Consider the following 16255-nt stretch of genomic DNA (forward strand, 5'->3'; position numbering starts at 1 on the left):
AATAGACTCATGAGATGGGCCATGTTTTTGCAGCAGTTTAACTATGAGATAAGATATATTAAGGGCACAGGCAACAATGTGACTGATGCCTTATCAAGATTACCTTTCATTGGAGAAGAACATGAAGCGAATGGAGACGAGAAAGAACTGCAGATATTGTATATGAAAGGAGTGGGTGGAGAGAAGGAAATCAGATCCATCTGTAAGGACATGAGGAGACTTCAGAATGGGGACCAAACCTTGAAGTTTATCAAAACAAACTTTGGAAGTAAAGAACATGAAAAAATAGCTAAATATTATAGAATTTATAAGGGTATTTTATTTAGACGAAGAAATTTGGACAAAGAGGAGTGGAAGGTATGTTTTCCAGATGAGCATGTGGAAAAATTAATAAATTACATCCACCTTAGCCATGGGCATTATGGGGCTCAAAAATGTTTGGAAATACTGCAGGAATATGTTAGTTTTAACAACATGGCCAGGAGAGTAAAGAGACAGTTGGCTTCTTGTGACAAATGTCAAAAAGTGAAGTATAATACTATTGCAGTACAAGGAGAGATGCAGAATATTGTTCCTAAAAGAAATGGTGAACTGCTGGCTATCGATTTATTTGGGAGGCTGCCAACAGGTTGAGGGGGTGTAAAGTATGTTCTTTTAGCTGTTGATGTATTCTCAAAGTTTATAAGGCTGTATCCACTGAAAAAGGCCACTAGCCAGAATATAATTAACAAGCTAGAGAAAGATTACTTTGTGAGTGTTATAAAACCAGAGAATGTTCTGTCTGATAATGGAGCACAATTTGTATCTAGTGTGTGGGGGAAGTTTATGCAAAGATCTGGGATGAAGCATATAAGGATTTCAGTGTATCACCCCGCGGGAAACCCTGCTGAGAGGTATATGAGGGATTTTTTTTTGGTAGGGTTTAAGGGCGCTCAGCTGCTGAGGTCATTAGCGCCCAGTCACTGTTGTTAGAGCACATGGAATCTAGTAAAACTCAAGGGGATGGGGGGACACCAGAAGTACCTGACAAAGATGCAGATAAAAGAAGTAAAAAGGTTAAATGTCTTTGGACAAGCCAGTTAAAGTTATAAAACGCAGAATACGAGCAGCTGCTCGAGCGTCATCAGCTAAAACATCCGGTAAAGTAGATGGCAGGGACAGGATAACACGAAATTGACTAAAACGGGGACACGACAATAAAACATGGCGCACTGTTAATGCCTGACCACAAGGGCACTGCGGGGCTGGGTCACCGGAGAGCAGCTAGCGGTGGCTAAACCGGCAATGCCCAATCCGCAACCTGGTCAGAAGGACCTCCTCGCGCCGAGATGGTCGGGAGGATGTTGTCCAAGCAGTTGGGAGCGGTTTTACTGCCCGGAGCTTGTTTCCTTGGAGGGATGACCAAGCATCCCACCACAACAACACAAGCCTCTTACATACATCCCCACGAACGTCAGATGACGGGACACAATGGGAGGCTGGCCGAGGCAGGAGGACTGCAGCCTTGGCTGCAGCATCCGCAGCCTCATTCCCAGGCACTCCTACATGTCCGGGAACCCACAGAAAGCTGACAGAACCACCATTATTAGTGAAAGAATGGAGGGACTGCTGTATCCGTTGAATCAAGGGATGGACCGGATAGGGAGCTCCAAGGCTCTGAAGAGCACTGAGTGAGTCAGAGCAGAGTACATACGATGAATGGCGGTGGCGGCGGGCATACTGAACGGCCTGATGGAGAGCAAAAAGCTCGGCCGTAAAGCTGGAACATTGGTCGAGGAGCCGGTATTTAAAGGTGGCAGCCCCGACGACAAAGGCACAGCCGACACCATCGTCAGTTTTGGAGCCATCGGTGTAAATAAAGGTGTGACCGGCAAGTCGAGCACGAAGTTCGACAAACCATGAGCAATACACTGCAGCCAGAGTACCCTCCTTCGGGAGTGAGCTGAGGTCGAGATAAATATGAAACAGGGCCTGGAGCCAAGGTGGTGTCGGGCTCTCACCCTCTCTGAAGGTGGTAGGGAGGGCAAAATCCAATTGTCGAATCAGGCGACGGAAGCGGACTCCGGGGGGCAGCAGGGCAGACACATACAACCCGTACTGACGGTCGAGAGAATCGGCGAAGAAGGACTCGTAAGAGGGGTGGTCGGGCATAGACAACAGCCGGCAGGCATACCGACACAGCAGTACGTCGCGCCGGTAGGTCAATGGTAACTCGGCAGCTTCAGCATAAAGACTCTCCACAGGACTAGTGTAGAAGGCTCTGGTCGCAAGACGTATCCCCCGATGGTGGATGGAGTTGAGCCGGCGTAAGAGGGACAGCCGAGCAGACGAGTAGACGAAACTCCCATAATCCAGCTTCGATCAGACTATGGACCGATACAAGGGAAGCAGGACAGTGCGATCCGCTCCCCAAGATGAACCGCTAAGAACTCTGAGGACATTAAGGGAACGTGTACAACGGGCCGCCAAATAAGAGACATGTGGAGACCAACACAGTTTCCTGTCCAATGTGAGCCCTAGAAACTTAGTTGTTTCCACGAATGGGAGAACAACGGGACCGAGATGTAAGGATGGCGGAAGGAACGCTTTATATCGCCAAAAGTTGATACAAACTGTCTGCTCTTCAGAGAACCGGAAGCCATTTGCCACGCTCCATGAGTAGAGGCTGTCTAGACAACGCTGAAGGCAGCGCTCCAGGAGGCATGTTCTCTGGGCACTGCAGTAGATCGCGAAGTCATCGACAAAGAGAGAGCCTGAGACATTAGGTGGAATGCAACCCATAATTGGATTGATCGCGATGGCAAAAAGGGCTACGCTCAAGACGGAGCCCTGAGGTACTCCGTTCTCCTGGAGGAAGACGTCGGACAATACGGAACCCACACGTACCCTAAACTTTCGATCCGTTAAAAAGGAATCAATAAAAAGGGGCAGGCGACCGCGTAGGCCCCACCTGTGCATAGTGCGGAGGATACCTCCTCTCCAACAGGTATCATAAGCCTTCTCCAAGTCGAAGAACACGGCGACCGTTTGGCGCCTTCGCAAAAAGTTGTTCATGATGAATGTCGACAAGGTCACAAGGTGGTCAACAGCGGAGCGGCGATGACGAAAGCCGCATTGGACATTGGTAAGTAGTCGTCGAGATTCAAGAATCCAGACTAACCGAGCATTAACCATGCGCTCCAACACCTTACAGACACAGCTTGTAAGAGAAATGGGATGGTAACTAGAAGGAAGGTGTCTATCCTTCCCAGGTTTGGGTATAGGAACAACAACGGCGTCACGCCAACGGATGGGGACTTGACCTTCGGTCCAGACGCGATTGTAGGTACGAAGAAGGAAGCTTTTGCCCGCCGGAGAAAGGTGTGCCAGCATCTGAACGTGAATGGCATCTGGCCCCGGAGCAGAGGAGCGGGACAGTGCAAGCGCACGTTCGAGTTCCCGCATAGTAAAGGGGGCATTATAAGTTTCCAGATTCAGCGAGTGGAACGAAGGTCGCCGAGCCTCTTCTGCCTCTTTCCTGGGAAGGAAGGCAGGATGGTAATGGGCGGAGCTTGAACCCTCCGCGAAAAAGCGGCCAAAGGTGTTGGAGACAGCCACAGGATCAACAAGGACCTCATTACCTGAGGTCAGGCCAGGTACCGAGGAGTGGGCCTTAATGCCCGACAGCTGGCGCAGGCTACCCCAAACGACAGAAGAGGGAGTGAAACTGTTAAAAGAGCTGGTGAAAGAGGCCCAACAAGCTTTTTTGCTGTCTTTTATGACTCTACGTCATTGTGCTCGGAGTCGTTTGTATTCTATACAATTCGCCCACGTAGGATGGCGGCGAAAGGTGCGTAAAGAACGTCGTCGAGCACGGATAGCGTCCCTACAAGCCTCGTTCCACCAGGGGATGGAAACGGGACATGAAGAAGAAGTAGTACGAGGAATGGAACGTTCGGCAGCATTGATGATAACAGCCGTGAGGTATTCGACCTGACTGTCACAACTGGGAAAATCGTGGTCCGGAAAGGTCGCCAGGGAGGAGTACAGTCCCCAGTCAGCTTTCAGTATGTTCCAGCTCGAAGGGCGTGGGGATGGGGTGTGGTGCAGGAGACGAACGACACAGGGGAAGTGGTCGCTCGAATAGGTGTCAGAAAGGACATACCACTCGAATCGACGGGCAAGAGTGGCAGAACAGATCAAGAAGTCCAAGTGGGAGTAGGTATGAGTAGAGTCCGAAAGGAAAGTCGGGGCGCCGGTATTGAGGCAGACAAGATTGAGATGGTTGAAGGCATCCGCCAAGAGTGAGCCTCTTGGACAGGACGCAGGAGAGCCCCAAAGGGGATGATGTGCATTGAAGTTGCCAAACAATAAAAACGGCGGGGGAAGCTGAACGATCAGGTGCATCATGTCAGCCCGACTAACAGCAGATGATGGTGGAGTGTAGATGGTACAAACTGAAAAAGTAAAAGCAGAAAGAGTAATGCAGACAGCTATTGCTTGGAGTGGGGTGGTCAACGGGATGGGATGGTAATAAACATCGTCCCGAATGAGCAACATGACCCCACCATGAGCTGGGATACCGTCCACAGGGGTGAGGTCATACCGCTCCGAGGTATAGTGGGTAAAGGCAATACGGTCAGTCGGGCGCAACTTGGTTTCCTGGAGACCAAGGACGAGTGGACAGTGCAGGCGGAGGAGCAGTTGTAATTCCTCCCGATTAGATCGAATACCTCTTATGTTCCAATGAAACAACGCCATCGCTAGTCAAAAGGTTGGGGGAACAAGACGGGGGAAGAGCTGGTCACCTCGACGGCCGCGGAGGGCCAGGTTGCGGGGGAACTATGCTACAACCGACGGGAGGTGGATCCGGTTCCATCGACTCGTCGCCAGCTGCGGCCGCTGTCCCTGATTGTGTAGGAGGGGCAGCATCATTTGCCGACGAAAGGCCGGCGGAGCGCCTGGCAGCAGAGCGTCCCGGCGAAACTGAGGACGGCCGGGAGCAGCGACTCACGGATGGAGCGTCAGACGAAACGCGCCGGGGTGGAGAGGGGGATAGAGACTTCTTCTTGGAGGCCTTCTTGGAAGGCCGAGGAGGCACTGGGATGGTGGGCTGGACCCGAAGAAGGTCCTCACGCGCGGGGTCCGTTCTGGAACGCCGGACCTCGGAAGCTGGGGTCCGGAACGTTTCCCCGATGGACGCCTGAGAAGAGGATCGCTTCTCAGGTGGCGGGGGTAGAGGAGGAGGAAGGGTGGCCCCTGGGGCAGAGGGGGCGGGGGCCACGAGGGAGGAGGATTTGGAAGGGAGGGATTTGGGTGGCGGAGGCAGAGCCCCCTGATGGGCGGAGGAGGCGGAGGGGGGACAGGATAGGGGTGAGGATACCGCGGAAGGAGTGGACACAACTGAGGCAAACGAGGTGGTCAATGGCACGGGATGGAGGCGGTCGTACTTCTTCCGGGCCTCAGAATAAGAGAGCCGATCCAAAGTTTTGATTTCTTGTATCTTCTTCTCCTTCTGATATGCGGGGCAGTCTGAGGATCTAGGCGAGTGGACGCCAGGACAATTAACGCACCGAGGTGGTGGGGTGCATGTATGTTCCTCACGAAGAGGACGTCCACAATCGCCACAAAGGGGCTCAGCCTCACACCGTGATGACATGTGTCCAAAGCGCAAACACCTAAAACAGCGCATAGGAGGCGGGACGTAAGATTGCACGTCACACTGGTAGCACATCACCTTTACCTTCTCCGGGAGAACGTCCCCCTCGAAGGCGAGGATAAAGGCCCCGGTGTCGATGCGACGGTCTTTGGGGCCGCGCTGGACTCGACGGACGAAATGCACACCTCGGCGCTCCAGGTTGGCCCTGAGCTCCTCATCAGATTGTAGCAGGAGGTCACGATGAAAAATAACCCCCTGCGTCCTATTTAGTGCCAGATGTGGGACAATGGATACTGGGATGTCCCCTAGGCGGTCGCACGCCTGGAGCGCCGCCGACTGTGTGGCGGAGGTGGTCTTGATAAGGACGGACCCTGAACGCATCTTGCTGAGAGCCTCGATTTCCCCGAAGACGTCCTCAATGTGCTCAACAAAGAACATGGGCTTGGAGGTGGTGAACGTCCCCCCCATCGGTTCGAGAACAGACCAAATAGCGGGGTAAGTACTTCGCCCCGAGCCGGCGGGCCTGTCCCTCCTCCCATGGAGTGGCCAAGGGGGAAAGGGCAGGAGAACCAGAACTAGAAACGGTACCTTTTCTTTTGAAAGACTCGGCCGCAGAGTGACCTGATACGTGTTGACGTTTCATCTGCGAAACGTCCGCCCCGATACCACCCACTCCGACCAGGGGCTCTCCCCACGGGCGCCACCCAGCCGCAGCAAGGGCCACCTGGCAGGATGACCATTGCCGCGAGTCCTGATGCCCCAAGGAGACGGGCATCTACTCCTTGGCCGACGTGGGGAGGGTGCAGCTCAGGTATCGGCAGTACGATCCCTGTGTTGTCAGGGGGCTACAACCTAGAGGGTACATGACGACCCCACCACAACGGGCTGGCTACCGTGCTGGATTTCTGGTGCCATGGAAAGTCCATCATGATCGCTGGTGCAGATGGAGATGCACTATGGGCATAACTTGGACAACCCATAAGGCGTTTAGGCCCAATTTGAGGAATAGTGGGTATGGTTACAACGCCAGTGCAATGCTGAGTGCCAAGGTCTTAGTGCACTTAGGACCAGTGGTACACCACGTATGGTGTCCTTCCCCAAAAGGCTCGTACTACTGTAGAATTTTGAAAAACGGAGGTCAAACCCCAAGGGGGACCATCACATGGAAGGCCGAAACGGTTGAAACTCCTTTTAGTCGCCTCTTACGACAGGCAGGAATACCTCGGGCCTATTCTTACCCCGGACCCGCGGGGGGGGTATATGAGGGAGCTGGGTAGGCTATGTAGGACATATTTCAGTAAAAAGCATAGTACTTGGGCAGAATATATAACTGTGTTTGAGGATCTTATGAACACAGTGAAGAGTTGTGCAACAGGATTCTCACCCTATGAGCTCATGAAAGATATCAAGCCAGACAATCTAATAGCAGAACAAACAGATTTTCCTCCATCTCAAGACTTGACAATTCAAGAGAAGATGCCGATGGCCAGACAGCAAATGTTAAAGAAAGGACATGAGAGACAGAGGAGGCATGGAGAAAGGTATAAGACGACAAAGTTCAAGGAGGGAGATAAGGTGCTGGTGAGGAACAAGAAAAAATCCAGTGATATTGACGGCGAAATCAAGAAGTTATTTGAATTATACCATGGACCCTTTGAGATAACGGGTTGTCCACACCCTAATGCATATAGGTTGGTATATCCAGTGTCCAAAAAGCCATTTGGACTGAGAAATGTAACGGAGTTGAAAAAATATGTGGTAAAAGAATAAAGGTTAAGGAAGTGAGATTCCCATGTACACTATTGTCGAGTTAAAAAAAAAATTATTGGGGGCTATGTATACATGTATTTATAATTGGAGTATTATTTGTGTTACTGTGTATGCTGCGATGCCATTGTTGGTGGTCAACAAACTTCATTATACTGTATGTATTTGCAATAAGGGAATCTGTTGTCCAATGGATTTTCACAACTGGTGTGGGTGTGATAGAAGCCTTGTTGAAAGTCATACGGGAACTGAAACCTACTGTACATATAGTCTATTTCTGTATAAGTGTGTGGAGAATATAGGAGGGAGGAAATCTGCAAATAGCTTGTTCAAAAAAAAAAAAATAGTTGAGATTTTATTAAAATTTCTAATGTATCTGTGGCACCTGGAGTTGATACTGGTGCGTGGGGGTAGGATTGTTGCTGGGACAGTCATGTAGGGCAGTCAATAAATAGGCAAATTGTAGAGGCATATGGGAAATAATTAACTTGCTTATTATAAGATGTTCATGAGGGAAGTGAGGGAAAGAACACTAATGGCTAAGTGGATGCTTGTAAAAGTTTATGACCTTGGTGAGTTTGTTTGCCATTTATGATTGGATCTAGATAGCCATGGAAATGTCATAAAAGAATGGGTTTCAAGATATTGCCAAATATTATGTGAAAATTCATATAGGAATTCATAAAAAAAATATTGAGTGTATTTATGTACAGTGATATAGCTGTATGGATGCTAAAAAAAATATAAGAATCAGCATCTGGGAATAAATTCTCTAGGTGCAGTGGGGTAGAAGTGTCGGAGGTCCTGATCTGGGAACATTTGAAGGGTGAAATAGAATATATTTAACTATGCCATGTTTGTGTTTGATTTGTGTGCAAGTTTGTCATTTGTACAAACCTCAATAAGAACTGATCAGTGAAAACAGGATGTTCCATGGAGGATTTGGATAACCTGATTCCTGGGAAATGTGGGTCTGCATGTCTAGGCAAGATTTATGAGGATTTGATTAAATTTTGATAGGATGGCTTGGCTAATGAGAGGAAGCACAGTGCTGCTGGCTGACAAGTTTGGAAAGACTGTATTCCAATACATAAACCTGTGAACACAAGGATCTGGTTACAACGACTTCGTGCAACTTACAGAAACAGCTGTGTAAAAAGTGGAAGTGTTAATGTGCAGTGAGTGTGCAACCTACATATAGACTAACATGGGCATTTATTTTGCCTGCCCCATCAGACTCAATAGGATACTATCTAATTGTATATTTGAGTTGGATACATTGTTGGATTATGTATGTATGTTTCCTAATGACAGTACTTACACTGATTAACTCACCACTATAACACTGTTCTACATGTTTTGATGCCATTATAGTTATAATTAAAATGTTTAATATATAAAGTAATATGGGTTCACTCCATTTGGTGCTACTTCATGTTGCCGTTACTAAGGTAATGTCTCCATGAAGTGGGGGTATGTAAGGTAACAGGGGATAATATGGAACTCTTTCAAGTAATTTAAAATTTAAAGCACAGCAGCAGAGAAAATATGCTGGGCAAAATAGACCGGAAAATACTTGTTTTGTGTTTTGATGGACGTTGTAGTTCCGTTGGATAGTGTTTTGGTTTTCTTTTAATTGCAACGAATTATATAAGTGTGGTGATAATTTGTAAAATTATATAATGTATTTAGATTTAAGTATTTAAATATTATAAAATATTGTAAATGAATTGTGGCCATGTTTAGCGATTATTTTGACTACTGTGGTGTCATGTGGCCCGACTCAGGACTGTGGATATGAGCGGGAAAATCATGGTCTTTTGTCATTGGCTGTTGTGGTGGCGAGTTGGGAGCGGCAAAGTGCCGCGAGTGCAAGCATGGACGCCAGGGTATGCGAAGGAACAAAGTGAAAGTGTGTGGGTGTGAGACAAACAGTGTACGAATTGCACCGATTATTATTTGTGAACCTAAAAATGCATGGCCACAATGTTAAAGTGTTTCTTTTGAATAAATAAGTTTCAATCTGAACGTATATAGTTCAATTCACTGCTCTTCAAAAGCCAGCCAATATCAGACTCAATAATAGGGGCACAAACGCAACCGTTTACTACCAACCCCCTTTACAGATGAGCCACGTGAAAAATAGGTAGTAAATGAGCCCGAGTTCAGTTGCACAGTTTTAACCACTAATGTGTCACTTTCAGACTATTTAATTGTAATAAATAGTGCCAAAAACTAAGCATTTTTGATAGATCTTCAAAATGCCTCTCACTTGAAATGGTGTATTTCTATGGTGGTACACTATCCCATACCACTAAATACGGAAATGAAGCTTCAGAAATTTGTATTCCAACAAGGCATCAGCTTGGTTTGGCCTGTGACATAGAAAAGTGATCTTTTGTCACATTTTGCCACATGTTGAGAAAATACAACATGCCTAATGATGTTGTCCATGCTTCTATACATCTGTGATGTGAAATTCTATGTTTGATTGTGTGAAATGTATGGAATTACTAGCATGTTACCAGCAAGTTCAGTAAGTTACTGGTTTTGTGTGGAGGTCAGTTGAAGAGCTGCAGTTTCATCCCAGTAGAAACATTCTAGTAATTCCACACGTCACACAATCAAACAATGTGCTTGGGTGAATAAACAAACCGAGCTAATGCTCAAGAGATACAAAACTGCGTATTTATACTAATGAGCATTGAAGCCATCTGGCTTGTGGACAGTCTCATACAATATGAACATTAACAGACCAATGCCTCATCAACTTGTGTTTTGTTTCTTGATATTAAATTCAATAATAAAAGCATACAAAACTTATTTAGCTAACCTTATCTGAAAACAAAACATTTTTTTGTGCATTAGAATAGTGTTATCTGTTGTTCACACCTGTTTGGAAGACAATTGGAAGTTTACATTGCTCATTGTGCAAGACTCACAAGGCCATTTGGTAAACAGTTGTGATAGTGACTTAAGTACAGGATAACAGCACAGTCAAAGTGATAAGAGAATATTACCAAAATAAAAAATTAAAATAAATAAATTCTTTGCGTAAAACTTGCTCCACAGCTTTATTTCAAGAAATCGTATTACCATAAGCTGCTTCTCATGAATAGTGCAGTATTGCATCTAGTTTTGCTAGGGGGTACCACTTTGAAGCTGATGTAAAAATACATTTTAATGGAAACACTTTAGTAGGGTAAATTAACAAGTATACAAGTTAACAGCAGTCTTGCTCCAGAAAATTTACATCAAAGCCTTCTGCACTGCTGATATATGCTCTCACCATCGCGTCACCTAACTTACTGATGTAGGTCATAGAACTGTGACAGAACTGTGATTTGGAGAACATGTGACAACAGTAAAGAAGGTTTTGATGAACTGTACATTTTCTTGACCAAGTCAACTTTTAACTTGGATAGGACACTGTACGTGAAATATGCTACAAAAATGATTTTATTATGTCTTTACATCAACTTGAAAATGGAAGTTCCTAACGATAGAGATTGTCAAAGCATTATTCATTAAAAGCAGCTTATGGTGGTAATAAGAATCACCTGAAGTCATTGAATCAGCTAATCACTTAATTCATGATGGACATGGTGAATAGTACCCTCTGAAAGTGCTTTGTGAGTATCTAAGTTTCCTCAGTTGTTTTTAAATTTTTGAAACTGAACAAGTATACAGTACTTAATAGAAAAGATCTATGTAGAGATACCTAGGATTTGTGAGCAGCTCATTTACAGCCCAACCAATGGACTCCTCAGTGATGTTATTCAGTGCCAGCATAATTGCGTAGCCAGCACTTTGTGCCCTCAGGAGGTTGGACTCCTGGTCACCAAATATTGGAAACCCGAGAAGTGGAACTCCGGAATACAGTGCCTCCTGCATACTCATCACTCCCCCATGGGTGATGAAGAGCTTTAAATTCTTGTGAGCTGCGAAAGAAAAAAAGAAAATAAGCACATAGAACTTTGTACATTTGAGGCATCAAATATTTCCATGCAATGTCTGTTCTGGTGATGTACTTCCAGTTGTAGTAAACGTATTGAGTTAGCTGAGAGAGAGAGAGAGAGAGAGAGAGAGAGAGAGAGAGAGAGAGAGAGAGCACAAGACAAAAGATATCAGTGTTTCAGTTTCCACAGTGAATTTAAGTTGTGGCATACATTATTTATCTGCCTGTCTAAACTGCTTATGTATTCTTGTGGTTCATTTGTGAGACATAAGATGTTTTCACGTATCTGTACCATATCAAGCCACCCACATTCACAGATAATGGCAGCCGTCAGACACATAGTATACAGCAGGGGTGGCCAACCCACATGGTGCTGGTTTTTAGCCCATAGAGCTGTTGTTTCATATGAACAAAAAATTTAACTTATTTCATGTAAAACCCCAAAAGAGAATTCCAGGAAGCATCATTGGTATCACCTCTTATATCAATAGGAATGCCAGCACTTTCATTTGGTAAGTCACATCATCTTTGTTTTTAGGAATATATCAGTTAATTGACTCAACTATCATTAGATTTTCTTCTCAATTTTTGTTTGAAAAAATTCAAAAAGTTGGATTTATTTTCAGATGCCCACATGTCTTCTTGAAGATACACAGCCCATCTTGGCAAAATGCAGCCAGCTAACAGCAAGAGTACACATGAATTGCAAAGCAGGATACGTCTGTCACACTGTGCAAGTGAGTCGAACGTCAGACACAGCAAATATATTTACTGCAAACTTGCAATGCTACCAGCTGCAAACCTACATACCTCTGCTTGTATACATGGTGAACATTCTATCACAGTTGAACTTCCATCTGAGGTAAGTAAAGCCAGATTTTTTTTCAATTAATCTCTGATGCTCACTTTAATTTTAGTAGGCTTGCCTTTATTTTATGCATTCAGTTAACGGTGATTAGTTATGGCAACCGATATTAGTACTATTTTTTGTCTCAGTACTAATTTTTAAATTTATTAGTATAAAATAAATAAATACTTAATTGTAATAAAATATTTCACTGGTGACATTTAAGTGTTCCACATTAAAAACATAGAAAAAAAACCTCTTACTGCAGTTTCATCCACCCACCATATACAGCAACTAGTAATGCTACTGAATTTAAATTTGAAATAGTTTTAAGAAACGTTCATACCAAAAGAAGTCTAAATGTGGGTCAAAATTTTGAAGTAAGGCTGCTAGGTCAAGTGAAGCATCGTGTGGAAGAAACTCACTTGCACATTCTAAAATAGTTTCCCATTTCCTTTGAATTCTCAGTTACTTATTAATGGTAAAAACATGTCTCTCTCTCTCTCTCTCTCAGGTCAAGAAGAAAACTTGGAATGGAGTCTGCTACTAAGGACATTGATTTTTTTTGGTGGAGTTTTGTTTTAAACTAATATGCTTGCTATGTAATACACATGTGTATGTTCCCATCATCATCATCATCATCATCATCATCATCATCATCATCATCATCATCATCATCAGACACCAAATGGCATTATGAGACTAAACATGCAGCTATGTTTCGCAAGTACAGAGGACTATTTCGGCAAAACCAGGGAAACAACTTAAAAAGAAAACTTTCTAGTCATCAGGAGAGAATTCAGAGTCAGTATGCCATGTAAAAGTGAGTTATGCATTAGCTATGATACTGCCAAAAAAATGAAAACATGCTTGGAGAACATCACTGAAATTGTGTGTCCAGAAAAGAGAAATGATTTTTCGAAAATGAACCTGTCTTGTCAATTATTAATGGACACATGTAAAATACTGGTTGGCTGGCTGGTTGGTTTTAAAGAGACCAAACTGCGAGATCATCAATCCCTTGATCCTATACGTATAAAACCAGGAATAATCCTCACAAGAAGGATACAGAAGACAAATACTGGGGAGCCCAACTGTAAGCAAGATACAATGAGACAGAGAGGATGAGGGGAATGAGCGAGGGTAAGGCAGGTGACTTACTCTGTCCAGAACAGAGTTGGAGGTCCCTGGAGATCGTATGTCATTGTAGACACACTTCCTGCTTCCCACTAGCACCACCTCACCGTCTGTTACCCCCAAGAAAAGCAGCAGCACAGACAACATGATAAAATGGCAAACATAAAAGAACAAAGAGAATAAAAAGGTCCAAGGGTAGAAGCCAGGCCAGACTGTTGAGCGAGGACAGCAGTTGTACAGCTGGGCGAGAGTAGGAGAGGGGTACCCCTCAAACCCCTCATGCAGTCAACGAGGTCAAAGTGCCCCACCTTACACAAATGAGTAGAAACCACATTTGTGGGTGAGATGTAAAACCAGGTCAGCCACTTTGCTGTCATCTGCTAGCACCAGAGGCAGTGTGTCAGAGGTTAAGAGATCACCAAAAAGCAAACTTTGGGCAGTCTAGTAGGATGTGGGCCAATGTCATGTGGGCACTACGTTCATGGGTCCTCACATCAGAGAAGGTGGTAGTGCATCAGCCAAGTGTGGCCACTGCAAGCCGACAAAGGACAGTGGATTCCCTGTGAGAAACATGAAGGGGAAAAATGTCATGGGGATGTGGTCTCCTTTATTGCCCTCAGTTTATTTGGGGCATCCAGGGTGAACCATTCTCAATTCCAGACATCCAACAACTGATGGCATAGAGTTGACTGAAGGTCCAGTTCTGGGAGACCCCTCCCCATTTCCAAATTCATTGTCCTGGTAGCCATCTTTGCCAAGTTGTAGGCATGTTCACTCTCTGAGATCCCAAGATGTCCAGGGGTCCAAACAAAAATGACTGGCCATTCAGCTTGATGGAGGTCAGAAAGAAGATCATGGATAGTCTTGACTAATGGATGATGAGGACAGCACACTGGTCTATAGCCCAAAGGCTGCTCAGAGATTTGCTGCATATTAGAATCACCCTGCCAGCACAAGAATGAGCATGGCTAAGGCCTTGTTTGATGGCCACCAATTCAGCAGTGAAGATGCTGCATCTATTCATCAAGGAGTGTAGTTCACTGCGCCTTTCATGTGTGTATGCAAAACTGGTTCATCCGTAGATCATTGAGCCATCAGTGCATACCACTATCAAACCTGGAAATGTATCGAGAACAGCAATGAACGGGTGGTGAAACACCATTGGGGTCAACTGAACCTTTAGGTCCAAAGGATGAATTGAGACAGATCTGAGGTCGGGGTGCACATGTGATTGCTCGCTGATAAGAGGTGAGAGTGGGGGAACTTCTATAGCTACATCTACACCTACACATACATTGATATTCCACAAATCAAACTTAACTGCCTGGCAGAGGGTACATCGCACCACCTTCACAATAACACTATTATTCTAGTCTCAAGCAGCTCCCAGAAAACAGGAAGCCTTCATAGGAGTATTCCTTCTGTCCTTTCCAGCCTGCCGATTGTGTAACAGGTGACTTCACCCCATGAGGCAAAAGTTTGGTGGATTGTTGCACAACTGGAGGATGAGACTGATTGCTACAATGACACTGGGTGACCATGGTGCTGAATTTGAGGTCGCACGTCTGCGCAGCCATGTCCTTCATGGAGCGAGATGTAGCAAGAACAGTACCGTAAGTGCTGGATGGTAGAACGCAGGGTTTTTGACTATCCAATAACTTGCGAGCGACCAGGTAAGACACATTTTACTTCACCTGGATCTCCTGGACAGCTCACTCTTTGAGATACAAGGGACAATCTTGGGAGGAGGCGGCACGGTCACCATTGCAGTTAATACAACGGGGAGGAGGAGGTGCACAGTCGCCCTTGTGAGCATCCCTACCACAGGTTACACATTTGGCCAGGTGTCAATAGGACATTCGAGTGTGGTTGTAACAATGACACTGGTAGCAGCGCATTGAGTTCAGAATGTACCACCAGACTACGATAGCTTCATAGCCTGCTTTGATCTTTGGAGGAAGCACCACTCTATCAAAAGTGAGAAAAAGAGTACATTTGGGAACTAATGACGCCTCCAACTTTTTCATCGCTGATGGACTACAATGATACCCTGATCAGAGAGGTTTGTTTGGATTTCTGCCTTTGTCAGACCATGAAGCAGCCTAGTGTAAATAGCACCACAGGAAGAATCCAGCATTCGATGGATCTCAACATGAACAGGATAGTTATGGAGGAGCAAAGTTGCAAGCAAATTGGCTTGAGAATCAGAAGTAGTCTCCAAAATCAAAGTGCTATTTCGTGAATCAGAGCAGGATTTCACAGGGCCAGCAATTGCATCATCACACTTCTGAATAATAAACAGATTTACTAGAGTGAATGACTGACTGTCTTCAGTACATGAAAACACAAGGAACTCTGGTGCAAGTGGGAGGGTCTTTGAATAATTAGCTTCATTCCATTTATGTTTGGTAGATGTTGATTGTGGAGAAGATGATTGGCTCACAGTGAGAAAATCCCCCACGATTGTCAGCATCTGTGATGGTGTGCTCCTTCCAACTGGGGGGCCTGTCTTAGATGGGGGACACCCACTTCAGCTGATTGTTCACATTTCAGGTGACACCTCCTGAACACCTGACAGAAGGACCAATAAGCAATTTGGGAAGGTATTAGCTCAGGCAATCACCCTTCCCTGGGCCTGGCCTGTACCAGGGGGTATGTGCAGACCCTACCTGTCAAAGAGGAGGAAGGGGAAGAGAAAAGGAATGAAGAAAGAAAAGAGGAACCAAAAGCAATAGAGATATTGTTCTGATATCACAAAGTGAATATGCTGAACACATTTCCAAAAACATCCCAGACATGTTCCAAAGGGAGGGAAAAAGAATAGCAAGAGGATAGACATGCAGCAGGAAGGGAAAAGATGCTGCAAATGCTGGGTCCCTGTGGTAGCCAAGCACGAACCTGCCACAGA

At 45.4% G+C, this 16255-nt stretch overlaps 1 protein-coding gene across 1 annotated transcript in view; it reads right to left on the reverse strand.

The window, feature by feature from the left end:
• LOC126419268 (UDP-glucosyltransferase 2-like) overlaps positions 1–16255 on the reverse strand; it is a 135608-nt gene that overhangs the window by 16238 nt on the left and 103115 nt on the right. Inside the window, exon 5 of the mRNA XM_050086425.1 lies at positions 11127–11346. Within this exon, the coding sequence (XP_049942382.1) occupies positions 11127–11346 (220 nt within the window). The remainder of the gene's footprint in view (positions 1–11126; positions 11347–16255) is intronic.

The sequence above is a fragment of the Schistocerca serialis genome, chromosome 9 (genome assembly GCF_023864345.2).
Source record: "Schistocerca serialis cubense isolate TAMUIC-IGC-003099 chromosome 9, iqSchSeri2.2, whole genome shotgun sequence".
Lineage (NCBI taxonomy): Eukaryota > Metazoa > Arthropoda > Insecta > Orthoptera > Acrididae > Schistocerca > Schistocerca serialis.